Here is a 25,046-nt window from a genome sequence, read left to right as displayed (position 1 = left end):
GACAAAAAAGATATATACATAATAAATATATGTGTGTGTGTATGTATGTACTGTTGCTGTTTAGTTACTGAGTCGTGTTCAACTTTTGCAACTCCATGGACTGTAGCCCGCCAGACTTCTCTGTCTATATGTATATATATGTATTTTTTTTTCCAGCTAATACATCTCAATTACATAAATCATAAGCCTGAGATCCAAACTCAGATGTAACACCAAATCCCATTTTAATAACTATACTATATTGCTTTCCCCAAAATGACTAACACACAAATCTTGTGAATTCATTAACTGAAATTAGTCCAAAGAAGTATCCTTTAACATTGCTGTACTGAACTGTTCCACATAATAAAGGAATAAGAGTAATAAAAACCTAATTGGTACATTTCAAATAATTTCAGTCATTACTATAGAGAATGTATTATTGTACTCCCAAGCCAGGAGGCTACTACAGACTAAATAAAGGATACTATAGATGAAAACAATAAAGGACAGAATAAAGGTAGAATAAAGGCACAATAAAGGACAGAAATGGTATGGGCGTAACAGAAGCAGAAGATATTAAGAAAAGGTGGCAAGAATACACAGACCAACTATGCAAAAGATATCTTAATGACCCAGATAACCATGATGGTGTGATCACTCACCTAGAGCCAGATATTCTGGAATGCAAAGTGAAGTAGTCCTTAGGAAGCATCACTACAAACAAAGCTAGTAGAGGTGATGGAATTCCAGCTGAGCTATTTCAAATCCTATGATGCTACTGTGAAAGTGCTGCACTGAATATGCCAGGAAATTTGGAAAACTCAGCAACAGCCACAGGACTGGAAAAGGTCAGTTTTCATTCCAATCTCAAAGAAAGGCAATGCCAAAGAATGTTCAAACTCCTGCACAATTGCATTCATTTCACATACTAGTAAAGTAATGCTCAAAATTCTCCAAGCTAGGCTTCAACAGTACGTGAACCAAGAACTTCCTGATGTTCAAGCTGGATTTAGAAAAGGCAGAGGAACCAGAGATCAAATTGCCACATTCGTTGGATTATAGAAAAAGCAAGAGAATTTCAGGAAAACATCTGCATCTTTGATTACGCTAAAGCCTTTGACTGTGTGGATCTCAACAAACTGTGGAAGATTCTTAAAGAGATGGGAATACCAGACTGCCTTACTTGCATCCTGAGAAATCTGTATGCAGGTCAAGAAGTAACAGCTAGAACCAGACATGGAACAATGGACTGGTTCCAAATTGGGAAAGGAATACGTCAAGGCTGTATATTGTCACCCTGCTTATTTAACTTATATGCAGAGTACATCATACAAAATGCTGGGCTGGATGAAGCATAGCTGGAATCAAGATTGCCAGGAGAAATATCAATAACCTCAGAACTGCAGATGACACCACTCTTATGGCAGAAAGTGAAGAGGAACTAAAGAGCCTCTTGATGAAGGTGAAAGGACAGTGAAAAAGTTGGCTTAAAATTCAACATTCAGAAAACTAAGCTCATGGCATCTGGTCCCATCACTTCATGGCAAATAGATGGGGAAACAACTGAAACAGTGAGAGACTTTATTTTCTTGGGCTCAAAAATCACTGCAGATGGTGACTGCAGCCGTGAAATTAAAAAATGCTTGCTCCTTGGAAGAAAAGCTATGACCACCATATTAAAAATATGACAGTATATTAAAAAGCAGAGACATTACTTTGCCAACAAAGGTCCATATATCAAAGCTATGGTTTTTCCAGAGTTGGACCATAAAGAAGGCTGAGTGCCAAAGAATTGATGTTTTTGAACTGTGGTGTTGGAGAAGACTCTTGAGAGTCCCTTGGACTACAAGGAGATCCAACCAGTCCATCCTAAAGGAAATCAGTACTGAATATTCATTGGAAGGACTGATGCTGAAGCTGAAGCTCCAATACTTTGGCCATCTGATGTGAAGAGCTGACTCATGAGAAAAGACCCTAATGCTGGGAAAGACTGAAGGCAGGAGGAGAAGGGGATGACAGAGAATTAGATGGTTGGATGCCATCACCAACTCAATGGACATGAGTTTGAGCAAGCTCTGGGAGTTTGTAAAGGACAGGGAAGCCTGGTATGCTGCAATCCATGGGGTCACAAAGAGTTGGACACGACTGAGAGACTGAACAACAACATAGAGGAAAATAAAGGTGTAGAGAAAATTCATCTCAAATGATGCAGATTCATTATTTATCCTCCTTGTAAGTTCCTGTAAAAAGTTCCTAAGCAGCAAAAGAATGAAAATAAAATCCTGATCACATTATGAAAATTTTTCTCCTATCTGTTTTTGGCTTGAGTTCAAACAACTTAAGACAATAGTAACTGGTAGTCGTATTGGGCAAGTGATTCTTCAGAATCAGTATATTCAGTGGAAAAGAAATGCACAATGAGCCAGATCTACAGAATGGCCTCTAACAGTCATAATCAGATTACCTTAATGTTGCTAATTCTGCTAAGTATTCACATGATGAATGGGATGAACCCTTTTCCTTTTAAATATATCAAAAGGATATTTAGAAAAAAATTTTAAAAATTTTTGGAAGAGACTTTATTCAAAGTTTTTAAGGTTTCTGAATTGAAGTATATGAAAAGAAACTGAATAGATTATATGAAAACATTCAGAGCATGTTAAATGTTAAAATAAATAGCACAAAGTTTGAAAATACTATAAAATTTAATATATTTCAAATAAATATATATACATTTTGTAACCTTCAGTAGGATCCATTATTATTACATAAAAAACACTGATATGTATATCTTTTAAGCATGTAAAAATTACATAGTTGTTGACTACTCTAAGGCAAGTCACTTATCACACATTAAAGAAAGCATTAAAAAATTCATTTTATAATCTTATACAAATGTTTTATATTTACCAAAGCCTACCACAATCCATAGGGCACAAATATTGGCCAACTAATTCTAACTTTTATGTTATACATAAAGTTGTTGTTTTATACCACTACGTTATCTAAGAAAATCAACTTTATAGAGCTTAGCTTTTCTCAGGCATCTGACTTGTGGGAGGAGAGAGGGAAGTCCAGTGAAGTACAAGGAATCACAATGATAACTTTTCTAGAATGAAAAAATAAACACATCTCATTTGCTCACAATACATTTACAAGTCAAATGGCCTCTAAACCAAATGTATATGGAGAGGTTTTGAAGAATAAATTGGATATCCCAGGGGAGGATCAGCTGCTTGTATTGTAAGGTTCCTTAAAAGTAGTGGATGAGCTTGTATACTATAACGTTCCTCATCATCATTTGTGGCATAAAGCAATTCCCATGAAAGATTGGCCCACTGACCTCTAACAGCTTCAGCATTTAACTTCCCAACATGGATCAATAATTCTTGAAGGGTAAGTACTCTCCCAGTGTAAACTCCCTGTAAAGAAGAAAGGAGGTTGGAGGCAAAGAAAAAGAAGAGAAGATTATATTCAGGCCTTTATTTATAAACTTAGAGAAAAACTCCATTGTAGTTAAGCAAACTTAAATAGAAAGTGGTATATCAAAATGTACACGAGTTGCTTGTCTTCAAAATCAAGAATCACTTCTATTTGGTTGCTCTCCGACTAAGCGTGAAATAAAAAAATTTCCTGACAGACACTGTACTCACTTCTTACTTTCTTCTCTATTCCCTCACTCCATGTGGCCTCAGCAAAATGTAAGTCATAAATATTAGTCAGTGAACAATCATCCAATTATTGAGATATATTTCATATTCCAAATAATTTAATGGTGTTTTAGTATATTCAGATATGTGTAACCATCTTCACAATTTCTGGATATTTTCAGGACCTCAAAAAGAAACTGTACTCTTAAGCTATCACCCTCCTATCCCTAATTCCCCCAGTCATAAGCAACCACTAATGGTTGAGTAGTATTCGTGTGTGTGTACATCTTTATCCATTCAGCTGTCAGTGGATATTTAGGTTGCTTCCATGTCTTGGCTATTGGTAAAGAGTGCTGCTATAACACTAGGGTGCATGGATCTTCTTGATTAGAGTTTTTGTCTTCTTTCAGATATATGTCCAGGACTAGGATTACTGGATCATATGGTAACTATTTTTAGTTCTTTAAGGAACTTTTGTATTGCTCTCCATAGTGGCTGTACCTATTTACCTCCCCACCAACAATATAAGAGGGTTCCTTGAACTCTCCACACTCTCTCCAGCATTTATTATTTGTGGATTTTTTTGATATTCGCTATTTTGACTGGTCTGAGGTGATATCTCATTGCAGTTTTGATTTATGTTTCTCTAGTAACTGGCAATACCGAACATTTTTCATGTTCCCTGATACCATGAGTATGATGTTAGCTACGAGTGTCATATGTGGCCTTTATTATGTTGAGGTATGTTCCCTTTATACCCCTACCTTCTGGAAAGTATTTACCATAAATGGATGGTGAATTTTGTCAAAACCCTTTTCTGCATTTATTGAGATTATCAAATATTTTAATTTGTTAATGTAGTGTATCACATTTATTTTTTTGTGGATATTAAAGAATCCTTGCATTCCTCAGAAAAATCCCACTTGATCATGGTATATGATCTTCTAAATGTATTGTTGGGATAAGTGGACTAGTATTTCAATGAAAATTTTTACATCTATGTTCATCATTGATACTGGCCTGTTTTATTTTTTTGGAGGCTAATTACAATACTGTGGTGGTTTTTGCCATACATTGACATGAATCAGCCATGGGTGTACATGTGTTCCCCATCCTTACCCTCCCTCCCACTGCCTTCCCATCCCATCCCTCAGGGTTATCCCAGTGCACCAACCCTGAGCACCTGCCTCATGCATCAAACCTGGACTGGTGATCTATTTCACATATGATAATATTCATGTTTCAATGCTAGTCTCTCAAATCATCCCACCCTCACCTTCTCCTACAAAGTCCAATAGTCTGTTCTTTACATCTGTGTATCACATATAGGGTCATCATTACCATCTTTCTAAATTCCATATATATGAGTTAATATATTGTTTTGGTGCTTTTCTTTCTGACTTACTTCACTCTGTATAATAGGTTCCAGTTACATCCACCTCATTAGAACTGATTCAAATGCATTCTTTTTAACAGTTGAGTAATATTCCATTGTGTATATGTACCACAGCTTTCTTTTTTTGGTACTACAACTTTCTTATCCATTCATATGCCGATGGACATCTAGGTTGCTTCCATGTCCTGGCTATTGTAAACAGTGCTGCAATGAACACTGGGGTACACGTGTCTCTCTCAATTCTGGTTTCCTTGGTGTGTATGCCCAGCAGTGGGATTGCTGGGTCGTATGGCAGTTCTATTTCCAGTTTTTTAAGGAATCTCCACATTGTTCTCCATAGTGGCTGTACTAGTTTGCATTCCCACCAACAGTGTAAGAGGGTTCTTTTTCTCCGCACCTTCTCCAGCATTTGTTATTTGTAGACTTTTTGATAGCTGCCATGCTGTCCAGCGTGAGATGGTACCTCATTGTGGTTTTGATTTGCATTTCTCTGATAATGAGTGATGTTGAGCATCCTCTTTTCATGTGTTTGTTAGCCATTTGTATCTCTTCTTTGGAGAAATGTCTGTTTAGTTCTTTGGCCCATTTTTGGATTGGGTCACTTATTTTTCTGGAATTGAGCTTCAGGAGTTGCTTATATATTTTTGAGATTAATTCTTTGTCAGTTGCTTCATTTGCTATTATTTTCTCCCATTCTGAAGGTTATCTTTTCACCTTGCTTCTAGTTTCTTTTGTTGTGCAAAAGCATTTAAGATTAATTAGGTCCCATTTGTTTATTTTTGCTTTTATTTCCATTACTCTGGGAGGTGGGTCATAGATAATCCTGCTATGATTTATGTCAGAGTGTTTTGCATATGTTTTCCTCTAGGAGTTTTATAGTTTCTGGTCTTACATTTAGATCTTTAATCCATTTTTAGTTTATTTTTGTGTATGCTGTTAGAAAGTGTTCTAGTTTCATTCTTCTACAAGTGGTTGACCAGTTTCCCCAGCACTGTTAAAGAGGTTAAAGAGATTGTCTTTTCTCCATTGTATATTCTTGCCTCCTTTGTCAAGGATAAGGTGTCCATAGGTGCGTGGATTTATCTCTGGGCTTTCTATTTTGTTCCACTGATCTATGTTTCTGTCTTTGTGCCAGTACCATACTGTCTTGATGACTGCTGCTTTGTAGTATAGCCTGAGGTCAGGCAGATTGATTCCTCCACTTCCATTCTTCCTCAAGATTGCTTTGGCTATTCGAGGTTTTTTGTAATTCCATAGAAATTGTGAAATTATTTGTTCTAATTCTCTGGAAAATCCCATTGGTAGCTTGATTAGGGATTGCACTGAATCTATAGATTGCTTTGGGTAGTATACTAATTTTCACTATATTGATTCTTTCGATTCATGAACATGGTATATTTCTCCATCTATTTGTGTCATCTTTGATTTCTTTCTTCAGTGTTTTATAGTTTTCTATAGATAGGTCTTTTGTTTCTTTAGGTAGATTTATTCCTAAGTATTTTATTCTTTTCATTGCAATGCTGAATGGAACTGTTTCCTTAATTTCTGTTTTCTCATTGTTAGTGTATAGGAATACAAGGGATTTCTGTGTGTTAATTTTATATCCTGCAACTTTACTGTATTCATTGATTAGCTCTAGTAATTTTCTGGTGGAGTCTTTAGGATTTTCTATGCAGAGGATCATGTCATCTGCAAACAGTGAGAGTTTTACTTCTTCTTTTCCAATCTGGATTCCTTTTATTTCTTTTTCTTCCCTGATTGCTGTGGCCAAAACTATGTTGAATAGTAGTGGTGAGAGTGGGCATCCTTGTCTTGTTCCTGACTTTAGGGGAAATGTTTGCTGTAGGTTTATCATATATATGGCTTTTATATGTTGAGGTATGTTCCTTCTATGCCTGCTTTCTGGAGGGTTTTTACCATAAATGGATGTTGAATTTTTTTTTTTTTTTTTGGATACTGAATTTTGTCAAAGGCTTTCTCTGCATCTATTGAGATAATCATATGGTTTTTATCTTTTGCTAATGTGTATCACATTGATTGATTTGTGAATATTGAAGAATCCTTGCATCCTTGGGATAAAGCCCACTTGGATCATGATGTATGATCTTTTTAATATGTTGTTGGATTCTGTTTGCTAGAATTTTATTAAGGATTTTTGCATCTATGTTCATCGGTGATACTGGCCTGTAGTTTTCTTTTTTTGTGGCATCTTTGTCTGGTTTTGGTATTAGGGTGATGGTGGCCTCATAGAATGAGTTTGGAAGTTTACCTTTCTGTGCAATTTTCTGGAAGAGTTTGAGTAGAATAGGTGTTAGCTCTTCTCTAAATTTTTGGTAGGATTCAGCTGTGAAGCCATCTGGTCCTAGGCTTTTGTTTGTTGGAAGATTTCTGATTACTGTTTCGATTTCTGTCCTTGTGGTGGGTCTGTTAAGATTTTCTAATTCTTCCTGGTTCAGTTTTGGAAAGTTATAGTTTTCTAAGAATTTGTCCATTTCTTCCAAGTTGTCCATTTTATTGGCATATAGTTGCTGATAGTAGTCTCTTATGATCGTTTGTATTTCTGTGTTGTTGTGATTTCTCCATTTTCATTTATAAGTTTGTTGATTTGATTCTTCTCCCTTTGTTTCTTGATGAGTCAGGCTAATGGTTTGTCTATTTAACTTCTAAAGAACCAGCTTTTAGTTTTGTTGATTTTTGCTATGGTCTCTTTTGTTTCTTTTGCGTTTATTTCTGCCCTAATTTTTGTGATTTCTTTCCTTCTACTAACACTGGGGTTCTTAATTTCTTCCTTTTCTAGTTGTTTTAGGTATAGAGTTAGGTTATTTGTTTTCTCTCCTGTTCCTTGAAGTATGCTTGTATTGCTATGAACCTTCCCCTTAGCACTGCTTTTACTGAATCCCATAGGTTTTGGGTTGTTGTGTTTTCATTTTCATTCGTTTCTATGCATATTTTGATTTCTTTTTTGATTTCTTCTGTGATTTGTTGGTTATTCAGAAGTATGTTGTTTAGATCCATATGTTTGTATTTTTAATAGTTTTTCTTCCCCTGTAGTTGACATCTAATCTTACCACATTGTGATCAGAAAAGATGTTTGAGATGATTTCAATTTTTTTGAATTTACCAAGGCTAGATTTATGGCCCAGGATGTGATCCTGGAGAAGGTTCTGTGTGCACTTGAGAAAAAGGTGAAATTCATTGTTTTAGGGTGAAATGTCCTATAGATATCAATTAGGTCTAACTGGTCCATTGTATCATTTAAAGTTTGTGTTTCCTTGCTAATTTTCTGTTTAGTTGATCTATCCATAGGTGTGAGTGGGGTATTAAAGTCTCCCACTATTATTATGTTACTGTTAATTTTCCCTTCCATATTTGTTAGCATTTGCCTTACATATTGTGGTGCTCCTATGTTGGGTGCATATATATTTATAATTGTTATATCTTCTTGGATTGATCCTTTGATCATTATGTAGTGTCCTTCTTTGTCTCTTTTCATGGCCTTTATTTCAAAGTCTATTTTATCTGATATGAGTATTGCTAATCCTGCTTTCTTTTGGTCTCCATTTGCATGAAATATCTTTTTCTAGCCCTTCACTTTAAGTCTGTATGTGTCCCTAGGTTTAAGGTGGGTCTCTTGTAGACAGCATATATAGGGGTTGTTTTTTGTATCCATTCAGCCAGTCTTTGTCTTTTGGTTGGGGCATTCAACCCATTTACGTTTAAGGTAATTATTGATAAGTATGATCCTATTGTCATTTACTTTGTTGTTTTGGGTTTGAGTTTATAAACCTTTTCTATGTTTCCTGTCCAGAGAAGATCCTTTAGCATTTGCTGAAGAGCTGGTGTGGTGGTGCTGAATTCTCTGAGCTTTTGCTTATCTGTAAAGCTTTTGATCTCTCCTTCATATGTGAATGAGACCCTTGCTGGGTACAGTAATCTGGTTTGTAAGTTTTTCTCTTTCATCACTTTAAGTATGTCCTGCTATTCCCTTCTGCCTTGAAGAGTTTCTATTGAAAGATCAGCTGTTATCCTTATGGGAATCCCCTTGTGGGTTATTTGTTGCTTTTCCCTTACTGCTTTTAATATTTGTTGTGTTTGATCTTTGTTAACTTGATTAATATGTGTCTTGGGGTGTTTCACCTTGGGTTTATCCTCTTTGGGACTCTCTGGGTTTCTTGGACTTGGGTAGCTATTTCCTTCTCCATTTTAGGGAAGTTTTCAACTATTATCTCCTCAAGTATTTTCTCATGGCCTTTCTTTTTGTTGTCTTCTCCTGGGACTCCTATGATTTGAATGTTGGGGTATTTAACATTGTGCCAGAGGTCTCTGAGGTTGTCCTCATTTAATTCTTTTTTCCTCTCTGCTTCATTTATTTCCACCATTCTATCTTCCACCTCACTTATCCTATCTTCTGCCTCAGTTATTCTACTGTTGGTTCCCTCCAGAATGCTTTTGATCTCAGTTACTGCATTATTCATTACTATTTATTTCTTCTAGGTCCTTGTTAAACTTTTCTTGCATCTTCTCAATCCTTGTCTCCAGACTATTTACCTGTAACTCTATTTTGTTTTCAAAATTTTGCATCATTTTTACTATCAATATTCTGAATTCTTTTTCAGTTAGACTCCCTATCTCCTCCTCTTTTGTTTGGTTTGGTGGGATTTGATCATGTTCCTTTACCTGCTGAATATTTCTCTGCCTTTTCATCTTATTTAGGTTGCTGTGTTTGGGGTGGCCTTTCTGTATGCTGGAAGTTTGTGGTTCTTCTTTATTGTGGAGGTTCCTCCTTGTTAAGGTGTCCCAGTCATTAACCACTGGTAGAGGGAGAATCTTGTTAAAGACACTTGTAGTTTTGGATGAGGTCTGGGAGGTTCTGCAGAGCTTCCAAGCCCTCTCCCTATGGAGTCAAGGTGCCTTATCCTTCCAGTACATTGATGAGGTCACCAACCAGGAATCTAGAGTTTTTGTTCTGGCCTGTTTTTTTTTTTTTTTTTTTTAATGGTATCTTTGTCTGGTTTGGGTATCAGGTGGTGGCCTCACAGAATGAGCTTAGCAGTGTTCCTTCCTCTGCAATTTTCTGGAAGAGTTTCAGATGGATAGGTGTGACCTCTTCTCTAAATGACAGAATTTACCTGTGAAGCTATCTGGTCTTGAACTTCTGTTTCTTGTGCATTTTAAAATCACAGTTTCAATCTCAGTTCATAGTTTGTGTTTCTGGTTCAGTCTTGGGAGATTGTACCTTTCTAAGAATCTGCCCTTTCTTTTAGGATGTTGATTATTTATTCTTTTAATTTTTGGCTGTACTGTGTGGCATGTGGGATTTTAGTTCCCCAACCAGGGTTGAACCTGTGCTGCCTACATTGGGAGTATGGAGTCTTAACCACTTGACCACCAGGGAAGTCCCAATATAATCGATATATTTATACCTAGAACGTTATCTCCATCACTGAGGTTAAATACTTTATAACTGATTTCTATTCTTTAAGATTTATATTCAAAAATGTTTAAGAACACATTTTTAACCTTACCATATTAGGATCATATCCCAGAGAAAACAAGTATGGTTTTTCTTGTAAAACTGCTTCCTTCCACTTTTCATCAGATACCAAACCTATGTACCAGTCACTTTCATATTCTTCAAGGCAGTTAATCAACTCTTTAAAGTCTTCTATTGGACCCAAACTTGCTTTATCGATCATTAGTTTCAGAGTGTACCTTAAAAAATGGAGACACAAAGAATTTTAAGTTTGATCAATATTTTTAAGATATTAAATTACAATCATACATATTTCAGAGAAAAAGAGACATGATAAGAGTTAAAGCAAAAAAATCCAGAAAGCCATACAAAACATAGATGCTCCATATAAAAAAAAAGTAGTACATAATGTTTAAGTGTATTCCTGATATAATCATAGTACATACCAAGCATTTTTTTTTCATTTTTGGGAAAGTGATCATTTTTTAAAATTAAAAATGGAAGAGCATCTCCTTCTAAGTTATTTTTTTTTAAGTTATTTTTTAAAAAAATCAACATTTTCCCGCCAATATTAAAACTTGTATGTAATCAAAATAAACTACCTGAAAGCTTTCAGGGCTAGTTGGAACAGGTCTGGTTTTTCTGTGAGCCAATCCAAGGCAAGAGACCAAGGCAAAACACCACTGTAAACTCTCAATATATGACCAGGACTAGGAATCATATTGTCTACCCCAAACAAACTAAAGTAACAAGTCATTACTGCATGAACATAAAAGTCTTTTAGAACTCTGTCCTTTGCAATTTCTTCCACTACATTTGAGGCATTTTCTTTTGAAGGAAAACATTTCAACTGCCTTAAAATAAACTGGTACCAGTCTTCTGGAAATAATGAACTCATCTCCTTCATTTTAGAATCAGGCAAACAGTTAGACATCCACTCTTCAGGCAAGCTTAATAAGTGAGAATGAGAACAACTGAACTCCATGAGAGGGATAAATGCCATCGCTTCCTGTTTTCCTTTGTCAATGGCAGGGTATCCAAGTGCAACTGCTTGGTAAAGACTCTTTTCGGTGTTTGTAGAATGACTTTCAACATTCTGTGATTCTACTGATCCGGGAATAGGCAAATTTATACCTGGCAATACTTTCAACTGATCTTTTTCATCTTTTCCTTTTTTGATAGTTGGCTCTTCGCCAAAAACATCATCAGACCAATCATCCAAATTTTCTGAATTTAAACTATCTGTGTCTTCTGGAGATTCAGTTTGTGGTTCAGTATTCAAAGCAGGCAGGATTATTAGAGATGCTTTTCCTTTATTTTCAGTTTTGTGAACATTCTCCAGCATGCTAGGCCTTCTAGAACAGTACTGAACAAGTATCCATACAAGTACTTTAACAAGGTCACATTTAAATTCTTTTAAGTTATCATGAGAATCAATTATGCCAGACAGGACATTCCTGGCATCAGAATAGAGTTTCACAGGCAACACAGTACAGGGTGTCAAAACATTTCCAAAGTGTTCATTAATGGAACATAGTTTTACATATTCTTCTTGTTCAAAGGCACTTTCAAAAACTTCGTCAACTCTTCGAGCTTCAGCAGTGTGACAGGATGTCTCTTGCAATTCTAACCCCTAAAGAAGAAATTAAAAAGTACTTGAGGTTATGATCACTTCTTACAAAAAGAAAAGTAACCAGTTTTATAACTGTTCATGGATTGCATTCTCATAATAAAAATATATAAAATGAAAAAAAATTATTTAACCTGATAGCTACATATTAATTCAAACTTAATGACACACTTTATGTTGGTTAAGGAAATGAAAAATAATGCTGCATTTTTAAAGACATTATAGAAATTCCAGAGTTCATGAAAAAAAAAAAAAATAAAGACATTATAGAAATTCCAATAGAAATTGGCAAAACAATTTTAATGAGTATGACCATAATTTTAAGACTGTAGGTCAAGACTGAATCACACTTATTAAAAACTTTTTTAAATTATAAAAATTTGGGAAGGAGCAAAATTGGAAATATACAGTATGCACATAATTTTGTATCCTTTACATTCTACTTTATATAAGAGCATTATTCTACTGTATAGATGTCATAATTTATTTAACCAGTACCCTGTTCAAGTTTTTAAAAATTATAATAACATAAAAATAATAATATAGATGTATGTATTTGATTATTTTCTATCTCCTCCAACTACAATATAAACTCCATAAATCAGCTCTCTTTTGGTTACTCCTATATCCTCAGTGCCTAAAGCAGTGTCTGGCACACAGTAGGTATGCAACAAATATATACTGAAAGAATGAATACTTTGAATATATTCCTATATAAATTTTAAACACATTTTGATTACCTCCCTAAAATGAATCACCTGAAGAGGATACATCAGGTCATTCTTTACTATTATTATTATTGTAATTATTGCTTACTTATTTATACATTTTCTCAAAACTATCAGTGTTTTTAATAAAAGGCAATGCTGGTAGGTTGTACTGTGATCCAGGGAAAGAACATGGAATGTGACATTAGAAACTACTTTTAAATAATGGCTCTGCTCAGATGCTAGTACACAATCCTGAGTAGGTCACTAACCTTCTGAGATTCCTTTTGCTTCTCTTTCAAAGAAAAATAGCCCTGGCATATAGGACTGTGAAGATTAAATTAAGTAATGAAAGTGCTTTGTCAAATTTTTAAAGTGTTACATGAAGCACAAAAGATTATAAAAGGACCTGCATAATTAGATATTTTAAAACCATACCATTTAAAAAACAGAACTAAACTAAGCAATGAAAATATCCTCCATATTTTGCATGATTTTTTGCCTTCTCCTACTTGTACATGTTAGACTAGAAAGCTAGTTCTCAAACTTTAGGTGAGTCAGAAGCACGGGAGGCTTGTTAAAACAGATTGCTGGGCACTGACCCAGAGTTTCTGATTCAGTAGGTCTGGGTTGAGGCCTCAAAATTGCATTTCTAATAAGTTCCAAGGAGATGATAAAATTACTAATCTGAAGAACTGGATTTTGAGAACCACTGGACTAAAGGAACAGCTTTCTAATCATAGAAATTTTATCCAATCTGTGCTAAGACAAAAAAATTCATTCATTCACTATTCATTCAACAAATACTTAGTAAAGGCCTACTATGTGCCAGGCACTGTTCCAATGGCTTAGGATATAGTCTCCAAATAAAAACAAAGATCCTTGCTCTTGTGACTTTTATGTTAGAAAATTGGGGGGGTGGAGAAGGAAATGGCAACCCACTCTAGTATTCTTGCCTGGAAAAGTCCATGGACAGAGGAGCCTGGTGGACAGCAGTCTATGGGGTTACACGACTGAGCATGAGTGCATGAGGGTGGAGGGAGATGGGTTGGTAGCAATAAACTGATAGAACAAAAAAAAAAAAAAAAGAAAATTGGGGGGACACAGGTAATCAACAATAAAATTAATAAGTAAATTACACAATTTATTAGAAGGTATAAGAGCTATAAAAACAGAGAAAAAGTAAAGCAAGCCAGGAGGATTGGAAGTGCAGTCAGGATGGGAGTGGGTATACAATTTTAAACAGAATAGTCATAGTAGACCTTACTGAGGTGACATTTGAGCAAAGCCTTAAAGCCGATGAGAGAGTTAGCTGTGTGGCTACCTGAAAGAAGGGTGTTCCAGGCAGAAGGAACAGCCAGTATGCTGGAGTGGAGTGAGACAGTTAAAGCAGCAGATGAAACAAAACAGAAAACAGGGAGCTTGACCATTTAGGGCCTTGGCTTTTACTCTGAACAAAAGAAGAAATCCTCTGTAGAATTTTGAGTAGAGAGGTGGCATGATCTGACTTAGATATTAAAGATCATTCTGGGTGGTAATAGGCTAGTTGTGGGACCAGAAGTAGAAGCAGAGACCCAATTAGGAAGCAATTGCAGTTACCCATGAAAAGGATGAAAGGGGCTGAGGGCAGGGTGGTGAGAAGTAGTGGGATACAGGATGACAAAGGCGGAGCCAATAAGATTTCTTACTGGATTGGATGTGGGGTATAGAAGTAAACAAGGAATCAAATATCACTAAAGCCCAAATGTTTTTGAGCTGAGCTACCAGAAGGATGGAATTGTCAGCAAGAACTGGGCCAGTCTGATATTAAGAAGTCAAGGAAGAGGGAAGGTACCATCAGAAGAGACTGTCAAGGATTAATCCATGAAACAACTGAAGAGATCAACTGTGTCAAATGCTTCTGACAGGTCAAATAAGACCAGGTGTAAGAACTGATCACTGGATTAAGCAATCCTCAGTCATTGGAGACCTTGACATTAGTGGTTTTTCAGTAGCGTAATAGAAAGGGTCAAAAACTAGGGTAATTAAAGAGAAAATGGGAGAAATGAAAATTGTAGACATGATGATAAGCAATTCTAATAAAGCATTTTGCTCTGAAAGGAGAAAAACAGAGTGTTAGCAGGCAAGGGAAGTGGGGTCAAAAGAAGGTTTTTATTAAGTTGAGAATGCTTATATGATATAGGAGTGAAGAAAATATTACTCAGTCACCTTTTTGAGATGCTCAACCAGATAAGGATAAAAAGAATAAGACTGGATAAAAAAGGGGCAAGTATACTTTGTTATTATGCTCTATCATATAGTCAACACTAGTCTATCAATATGTGCATACTGAAATATACAATCCTAGGTGTTTCACAAATAATTAAAAGATACTCTTTCAAAGTGAGCTATTAAGTCTCTGATGTGTGCTTAACAAAAATTTTAACTTGTAAAAGAGATTTCAAATGCACAATGACCTTAATGTTAACACAGCAATAAGTATAACCACATTCTAGAATCATTATCCATATTAAACGATCCTGAAAACGGCCCAAGTAATGAGACCCAGGTAAGAGGAGACCTAAAACAAATTAGAAAAAAAAGTAAGTAATTGTTCAAGCTTGTTTTATTTTGCCATGTGAATTTTTAAAAAATTGATAAAACACTAGGAACTAATTCACAACTCTTTCTACCCTCTTTTTATGTCAAAAATACAAATGACTATCCATTGCATATCAGGAGAAATTAAGCTTTTTACAGAACAGTTGGAAGAGAAAACTATAGGTGATAATTAATAAGAATTTAAGAATATATTTTCCATAAAAACAATGAGAACCTCTTACATAAAATTCTAAATACATGCTAAATATATTAGGAAAACAAACATATTTTGGACATTTTTATACATGCCTATAAAAGTGATTTGTGCTGTTAAAAACTTACATAAAATGCTACCTACCAGACTATAATACAAATACTCTTAAAACTTAGTTTTTCTCTTAACATTATGTCTCTGAGATATTTTATTGACTACAAAGCTCATTCACTGTAACAGCACTGAGAATTCATTGTATGAATGTAGCTAAATTTAAATATTCATTTCCCTGGTAATAAACACTTCATGTTTTCCAATTTTTCCCTATTATAAATAAAGCTGTATAAATTACTTTGTACAAATCTGTTTGTACTGCTATCAAATAAAAGGTCTGCTTACAAAGTTGGCCTTGGAAACTTGTATTTCACTACCCTAACTGATAAACAGTCTCTCTTTGGGCCTAAACTGTTTGTGCAAATAATACAGTTTATACTGAACACTTGCTTTCCTTTTGGGAGGCTGGAATTTTGGCCTGTGGTAGGCAGAGGGGCCTACATGACCACCCCTCAATATAAGGTTTAGGCACTGAGTCTCAAATAAGCTTCCCCAGTAGTCAACATACCACACATACTGTCACAACAAGTTGCTGGGAAATTAAACACGTTCTGTGTAACCCCACTGGGAGAGGATGCCTGGAAGCTTTCCAGTCTTTTCACCCTATGTGATTTTCCTTTGCTGTCTTTGTTTTGCATCCTTTTGCTATATTAAATCTTAGATATGAGCACAACCATATGCTGAGTCCTATGTGTCCTAGAAAATCATCAAACCTGGGACCCCCAAAACACATGTGCAAGAGTTTCTCTAGAACTGGAGTCACTGGACCATAAAATCTAAAACTGGACTCCTTAGGTCATGAGATATGTACATCATTACTACAGACTATTAAATGTACTCGTCAAGATAGCTGTATGAATTTACACATTCCCTTCCAGCAAGGTTTGAGAGTTCCTATTTCCACTCCATAGCTAACACTTGTTAATATCAGGCTTTTTTTTTTTTTACATTTTGCCAATCAGATGTGTGTGAAATGTTACCTCACTGTTGTTTGTTTGCTTTTTCTCCAGGAAATACTTAAAATACACTTACTGGATGAATATAATTGATTTGATAATAAGGTATAAGGTATTTATTATTTCAGATGTGAGTTTAACCTTACAGGTATTTTAAAAAGTGGCACTGCACTAAATAATAAAAATTAATTGGAACTGGATAAAGTATTTAAAGTGTAGAATATTTCCTATAAGAAAGGAAAATGACTATTCATGAAAAATTTGTATTACAAAAAGTTTTTACTAAATTATCTCACTTAATAGATAATGTTAAAAACTCAACCCAAGTAAACATAACAATTCCAATTTTAAATTGCTATTCTTTGCTAGCGGAGTCAGTGTGCTAGGAAGTCACTGGCCATATTTAAACCAAATACGCGGCTAAGGTATATGGCAGGAGACAATGAACTATTGTCATCAGTTTGTACCTTCTCTAAAGCCAATCTTGAGAAATATAAAATAGTTGAACTTACATAGTGTATGATGAAATTAGAAAGCTATCACAAAATTATGATTATAATATTAGTCCATTCTCATCAAAAATCTTGCTAATATTCATACAGCACTTCATTTTGGAAGGCTATGGATCACGGACCAAAGCTTTTATGCTACCTTGCCTCTAGCCTTGTCAGACTGCTGCAGTTGGTAGATAGTAACTAGTAATACACAGCACACTTCTTTAAGTTCTTCAATTTGATATGTAATACTGGTTATAGTAACTAGTAAGACACAAGCACACTTCTTTAAGTTCTTCAATTTGATATATAAAACTGGTTTTCACTCTATGGGCTTAAGCTGTTACTTCTACCTGACATGAACTCATCATAAATTCATGAAAATTTTGGAAAATAAGGTGTTTTCATGCATCATGGTGGGACTATAACCTGATTTGAGTCAAGAAAATGTTTCTTAAAAATTGCCAAAATTAAGGTGTTAATGAAATTTTCACTCAGTATTTTTATTTTATGACTTTATTTACCTCAAAACAAGAAGATATACTTCTTCATATTTAGTCTGTCTGCCTGCACATCAAAGTATTAGAATCTGTATAATAGTTGGATCAAAATACTGTTTTTCTGTGTGTTCATTTTCCTATACTTCAAATATATTACTGAAGATGTCTTAAGTACAACCCTTTCACTTACCTAAACTCCCAGCTGCCATTGCAGACTGCAGCGCAGTGGTTAAACCTGGGACCATCTGGCAATAGTACACTGTATCTGCACACACACAGGCTGTGGTGCCCACCACTCCTGGCCAACTCTGAATAGGTCGAGGAAACCCCACCAAGAACAAAGGAAGGGTAAAGAGGGGGAGTAAGGGAGAGGAGAGCAGTGTAGAAAAAACTATGAAGACCAACATGAATGGAGAGAAGACAATGTTGAGTACACCCAAAGTGGTGGCTGATTTTCTACGTTTTTTCTCTGTCCACGATGCCACAAACACAGTCACAGCAAACTGCAATTTAGCGATGAACTGAATCAGACGATCACGCATGATACCAACCTGGAGAGACATAAAAACGACTTTTTTATTCTTAAATACTTATCATGAATTTTCAAGATCATATAAGAAAAACAATAAATATAATTTTATCATTGCCCCAAGATTTCTGAGAGGATTGCCCTAATGTAAGATTCTCTGTTATAATTTTCTTGATTCCCACAATTAGCAAATGAGACTATATTTTTAAAAGTTTAGACTCTCTTAAAAAAAAGTAGTACTAAAGAGAAATGACAGAGTGCTACATCTATCTTATGGTTGATTAAGCTCTGCGTTACATGCTTGTTAAGTCATAAGAACTAGAAGTAGTGAATAGTTAAGCAACTATACTTAATTTATCCTTATTTTAGAGAATACTTTACAGATTAAGAAATCTTAATCTTAATTATACACCATGCCAAACGACAAATCTCAACTGACTGAAATCATACTAAATATATTTATACAATCATAAAAGTATGTTCTTCAATCAAAACTGAATTAAATCAACAACAGAATGAAATGTTGAAATTAAAAGACATATTCCTAAATAAACAACAGGTCAAAGAAGAAATCACAAGATAAATAACAAAACATTTTCAGATGAATGAAACACAAATCAAAACTTGTGACAAAGCAAAAATAATCCTCAGAGGGAAATTTATAGTTACAACTGTATATATTAAAAGAACAGAAGTATCTTAAACCAGTAACCTAATCTTCCATCTTAGGAAACTAGAGAACAAAGAGCAACTAAATCTCAAGTAAGCAGAGGTAGAGAAATAATAAAGACTAGAGTAGAAATTAATAAAATAGAGGATAGAAAAATTATAGATAAAATCAATGAAACCAAAAGCTGTTGTTTTTTTTTTTTTTTTTTTGAGGAGATCAACAAAACTGACAAACTTTTAGCCAGACTGACCAAGAAAAATACATAGAAGATGTAAATTACTAAAATCAGGAATGAAACAGATAACATTACCAGCAAAAAACTGTTTTTTCTCTTACAGAAAAAAACATAAAGAGAATATTATGAAAAACCATATGCCAAAAAATTAGGTCACTTAGATAAAATTGACAACTTCTAAGAAAAAGACATAAATTACCAAAACTGATTCAAGAAAAAAGAGAAAATCTGACTACACATATAACAAGTAGAGAAACTGAATTAGTAATTTAAAAGCTTCCCAAAGAGAAAAGCTGATAGCTTCAATACTACAAAATACTACATAGTACAAAATAAGATACATACTGAATACTATAAACATTTAAGAATTATTAATATAGTCAAACAATCTTGAAAAAAACCCACAAAGTCATAAGATCCACACTTCCAATTTTAAAACTACTACAAAGCTAGTATTGTAATCAAGACAGTGTTGTACTGGCATAAGGACAGATATATAGACGAATGGAAAAGAGAATGAGTGTCCAGAAATGAACCCTTATATTTGTTACTTGACTTTCAACAAGGTGCCAAGAGAAGTCACTGAGGGAAAAATAGCTTTTTGAATAAATGATACTGAAACCACTGTACATCCATATACAAAAGAATGGACTTGGAAATTTACCTCATAATATATACAAAAATTAATTCCAAGTAGATCACAGAATCAAGTGTAAGAACTAGAAGACATAGTAAATCTTTATGATCTTGAAAGCAGTGTTTATTAGATATGACACCAAAAAAATACAAGCAACAAAAGAAATAAATAGAACTTCATAAAAATTAAAACTTTTTTGCTTCAAAGGACATTATCAAGTAAGCTAAAGAAAACCTACATAATGGGAGAAAATTTTTCCTGATCATATATCTGTCAAGGAACTTATGCAGAATATATGAAGAACTCTTATTAAACTTAACAGTAAAAAGGCAAATAACCCGGGTAAAAATGGACAAAGAATTTGAATAGACATTTCCTTCAAAAACATACATAAATGGCCAATAAAAATGCATAGAGATGAACCATTAGCATTCAGAGAAATGCACTATTAAAATCACAAAAATAGAGTTCACATTAATGAAAATCCTATAGTGAAAAAGTAATACAACTGTTGGTGTCTTTTGCCAAATGCAAAAGACAACATACTAGATAATTTTGATCATGTGAAATGTCCAGAACTAGAAAGTCCTTGGAAACAGTAGATTAATAGTTGCTGGGGCTGGAGTAGTAGAATGGATGGAGAGTGGAATGGAAATGACTATTAATGTGTATGAGGTTTCTTTCTGGGATGTTGAAAATTATCTAAGATTGTGGTGATGGCTGCAAAGTTCTGAATATGTACCACAGAACTTCAGACTTTAAGTGAATGATTTTATGGTATATGAAATACATCTCATTAAAGATGTTAAAAAAACATAATCACCAGTAAGAGTTTGATTCCTGTATCCAGGCTTCTGCTCCACCATAGGTCTGTATCGGAGATCAGCAAGTGCACTGCTGATACAATGACTGTCTCCAATAAAGCATTTTCTGTATTTTGCCATACCTGCAGTATACAAATTAACCATTTTACTAGGCAGAATTTGGTAATTTAAGTAAACTGCTAAACAAAATCATAATTTGGGAACAGGAACATACTATTAAGTGCATACTAGTATTACCATTCTAAAAGCTCTTGTGAATCCAATGGAGACAGATACAGAGTGAAGCCTTTGTAAGGAACTGTCCAGTGAAAGAAATGCTATCATAGCCAAAGGTGACACTAAGACAAAAAAGAGACAAATTTAATGAAGGCAAAGTAACCTTTTACCATATTTAATTTTGGCCTGTATTTTTATGAGCACATTCAAGCAATTAATTAAAAAAGAATAAGCAAACAAACCAAAACATAAAGGAATATCTATATGCAATATAACATTATACAAATACAGGAATTCTGTAATATTTTTGTATACTTCCTAGATATAATGCAAGTTTATTATGTTTTATCTGCCTACCTAGATTTATTAAAATCCGTCTGACAACACCAATCTTCATAAGCTTTGTCTGCTTCTCTAGGAATAAAGTCACAGTTTGCACATCCTTTGGATAGAAAGGGTTCCGGAAAATTCCAAAGATATAGATACTTTGAATTTCTTTAAGTATCCACAGTATTATAAATAATATCATCAAAGTATAGCCAACAACAGCCTGAGGACTGTTTTTGGAAGTCTGTGAGAAACTAGCAAAGTGATGCAACAAACCAGTTTCTAAGAGGGCCAAGACTAATACAACGCTGTAGAAAAGGTATTCCCTCCAAGTAAACCGGATTTCTGAACCACTGGATAAAGCATTAGATTTGGTTCCAACTCTGTGTCTGGTCACACTGTGTCTGAAGACAAGAACCATCTCACTTAGGTTAAGACTCAGTAAGAACCCAAGTCCAGTCATGAAAAGAACCACACCAACAGTGCTGGGAATGAAATAAGATGCTACAGCTGTTCCAGCAGAAATGATGAACATTATTAACAACCTGCAGAGGGGGGAAAGAAAAAAAAGATCTGCTTGAAAAGAAAAAAAAATGTTCCTTGAGAATAAATTACACTATCGCTTTAATACTGAAAATAATTACCGTAGGTGAGTTGACATAGATGAGCCTCCAAGGCCGAACTCTAAAACCTGCTCCATTGCCCATAAGAAAAGTGCATCAGGTGGGGGTAGGGTCCCGAATGCCCAAAAAAAGGGTAAAAATATAAACAAGATGTGTAAAATCTGATTCATCTGTTCTAGAGCTGGTATATTTACCATAAACCTACAATAAAAAGAAAGTATTTAAATCATACAAAACAATAAATAGAAGATCTTTCCAGGAAAAACAAAACACATACATTTTCCTCTACACCCTACCTCCACCCTGAAACAAGAAATACATTTACAAAAAGGTCCTAGTACCAAACTGCAAAATATCAAAAACACAAACTGTGCTCACTGTCCTTCTATACCAGCAAGTAGTCAATTGTATACAAGTGTAGTCCTTAGAAAATATATGTATTCAAATGTGAAAAGAAGGACTAAGTAATTAACTAAATAAAACTGAGTTTAGGGATTTGTAAAACTAAACTGAGCCCATGGCAAAAATACTTCTCCCTTAAATGTTTAAACATGGCTCCAATTACATTGGCTACAATTCCACTAATGAGTCTTTACAGTTTGAAATTTTTTAATTTAAAATTGCAGGCAACTCTAGAAAAGCCAAAGACTTCCTAGGGTTCATACATTAGCAGCTAGCAAAGAGAGAAAGCTCTTCTTTTCCTCCGACTCTTTCCTGTACTGTCTTGCTCCCAGGTCCTAGAATTTCAAGTCAGTACATTCAATATCAGAGGTCAGCAACCTGAGGTTATGAACACATCTCTGTGGTTTAGCCTGGGAACTTAACCAGCATATACTATTTCTATTTTGAATAAACAGTGGTACAGATTTGGGAACAGAAACTTGTACAGCACAATCTCATTAATGAGTGAAGTCTTCTATCTTAAGTTGAGAAACTGGTTTTTGGTACAGCACTTACCATAAAATTGCTTCAAATAATTTGATAAAAACTTTAAAGCACAGAAGAATAAACATTATCTATATGTTGTTGAGTTCTTGGCATAAAGTTAACCAAACACCTTGCCTGGAAACCAACAATGCTGTAGTACTTACAGAGATCCAAAGACAATTTTCAGAAGAGATAACTAAATCTCAAAACTTATAGCATAGTAATTGTACTTGAATATCTGAGCTGCTAGGAACCAAAGTCACGCAGAAAGGCAACTTCAGTAATTATCCACTTTAGTCTAAATTAACAGCCCAGAAACAAATGCATAGCAACTACGATTATAATAATGGTATAAATGTGCTTCCTCACACAAATACCAGGATGATGCAAGCTAATGTACTCTGCTTCATAATGTATGTCCTTCAAATTTTTATAAGCAGAGAATTAATGAACACAATTAATTAACAATGTGATGCTACATTAGAGGATAATACTTGCTGTAGTGTAGTTTTAAAATAAAATTCATTTCATTCTGAGATGAAAACACTCCAGTAACAAAAAAGAAAATCAAACCACAAACAATATGCCGTAGAAGGTCAAGGAAAACATGTAGATTTGTACAGTTATTTTTGTTTTTTTTTTAAAAAATACAACAGTTCCCTTGCTAACATATTCAAAGAAAGGATAATTTGTATAAAAATAATGTATACTCAGGAAATATTTACCCAAGTTCTATTCCTGCCCCTCCAATCTGTTTTTGTCCTTAAAGTAAACAACAAGCAATAGTACAGAAGGTATAAATATATCACAAATAAATAAGAACACATAATTGAAGTAACCAAACATTGTGATTACTTTCCTATGTGTATGATTCAGGATAATCAAACATGATTAATGTGGTTCTTTTATACAGAAAAATGTTTAAATATTAAAGTTTCTGATAACATAACAGGAATTTTCTAGAGCAAAAAAAAAAAAAAATCCAAGCCTGCAAGAAAAAAACCTGTTTTTCTAACAACCATAAAAATATTTCAAGTTCTGTACACTCACTCACAATCCACGTACCTAGAAAAAGATGTTCTTAATACATAGTGAATAAGATGATATAAATATGTATCATTCATTCAAACAGTTCCTGAGAGTCTATGAATTAAGAATTGTAGGTTTAACATTTGTCTTTAATAAAAATGTTAGAAAAAATCATTTAAAAATTATTAATATACAACTATACTAGGTAGAATAAAGGATGAAGAAAGAGAAATTTACTACACTGTATGGCTTATCTCTTAAACTTTAATATTCTCTGAAAGGAACTTAAGATACAACTTGACATATCTGACAACTCTCCAAATTTGAATACACATTTCATATAGTATTTATCTGCAGTTATCTCACCTACAGTGAGACAGTAACTCAATAATTTACATTCTGAAAATAATAATCTTATAAACTTAAATCTTTTAAAAAGGGTCAAATGTATAAATATACATTTAAACTTGATTTTGTTAACTTCTCAAAATCAAGCAATTAACATATTTTATAGTTAGAAATTCTAGTGGTACTCAGAAATCAATTATAACAGAATTTCCATAAATTCTCTCTTTACATATATGATTAGCTGAATAACTATAAAGCTGTTATAGTGTCCTCTGGTCCATCAATGTAACACAATTAGAAAAGATTAAGAGCTAAGGAACATTAGACGTCTAAGAATCAGTCCGTTTCAGTACACAAACTGGCTACACATTTTTAAATGCCTTGTTTTCTTTTAGGCTACCATAACAAAGTAGGATAGATTAGATGGCTCAAACAATAGAAACTTCTCACAGTTCCGGTACATAACAAAGTATCCTAAGACAAGCAGCTCAAACAATAGAAATTTATTTCTCACAGTCTGAGATCAGAATGCCATTATGATTGGGTTCTAACGAGAACTCTCTTTCTGGCTTCAGGAAGCCAATTTCTCACTGCATCCTCACGTGGTGGAAAGAGATGAAACTCTCTAGTGTCTCCACAGGGGCACCAATTCCATTAGGGACTAGGACTACCCCAACTAATTACCTCCCAAAGACCCTCACAAAATATCACTACACTGGGGGGTTAGGGCTTCAACATATGAGTTTTGAAGAGACATACAGTCAGTCTGTAACATTCCACCCCAGTCTCCCAAATTCATGTTCTTCTTATCTGAAAAATATATTCATTCCTTCTCGACAGCCACAAAATTCTTAACTCATTCCAGCATCAACTCTGAAGTCCAAAGTTATATCTAAATATCATCTAAATCATATACAGGTAAGACTTGAGGTATGACTTATCCTGAGACAAAATCCTCTCCAGTGTGAACCTATGAAACCAGACA

At 34.4% G+C, this 25,046-nt stretch overlaps 1 protein-coding gene across 3 annotated transcripts in view; it reads right to left on the bottom strand.

Moving 5' to 3' along the window:
* Positions 1-25,046, bottom strand: part of PCNX4 (pecanex 4) — a 66,111-nt gene that overhangs the window by 24,744 nt on the left and 16,321 nt on the right. The window contains exons 3-11 of one of the 3 annotated variants that reach the window (XM_019969008.2): positions 21,779-21,958; positions 21,165-21,679; positions 20,829-20,929; positions 20,591-20,713; positions 17,887-18,247; positions 15,295-15,398; positions 11,104-12,134; positions 10,554-10,740; positions 3,326-3,404 (exon numbers count right to left, since the gene is read on the bottom strand). In XM_019969008.2, coding sequence (XP_019824567.2) covers positions 3,326-3,404; positions 10,554-10,740; positions 11,104-12,134; positions 15,295-15,398; positions 17,887-18,247; positions 20,591-20,713; positions 20,829-20,929; positions 21,165-21,679; positions 21,779-21,958 — 2,681 coding nt within the window. Of the gene's footprint in view, positions 1-2,668; positions 3,405-10,553; positions 10,741-11,103; positions 12,135-15,294; positions 15,399-17,886; positions 18,248-20,590; positions 20,714-20,828; positions 20,930-21,164; positions 21,680-21,778; positions 21,959-25,046 lie in introns of those variants that run through there. The other 2 variants (XM_019969007.2, XM_019969009.2) reach the window with 2 other exon arrangements.

Source organism: Bos indicus, chromosome 10, assembly GCF_029378745.1.
Source record: "Bos indicus isolate NIAB-ARS_2022 breed Sahiwal x Tharparkar chromosome 10, NIAB-ARS_B.indTharparkar_mat_pri_1.0, whole genome shotgun sequence".
NCBI lineage: Eukaryota > Metazoa > Chordata > Mammalia > Artiodactyla > Bovidae > Bos > Bos indicus.
This window is presented reverse-complemented; position numbering and strand designations above follow the sequence as displayed.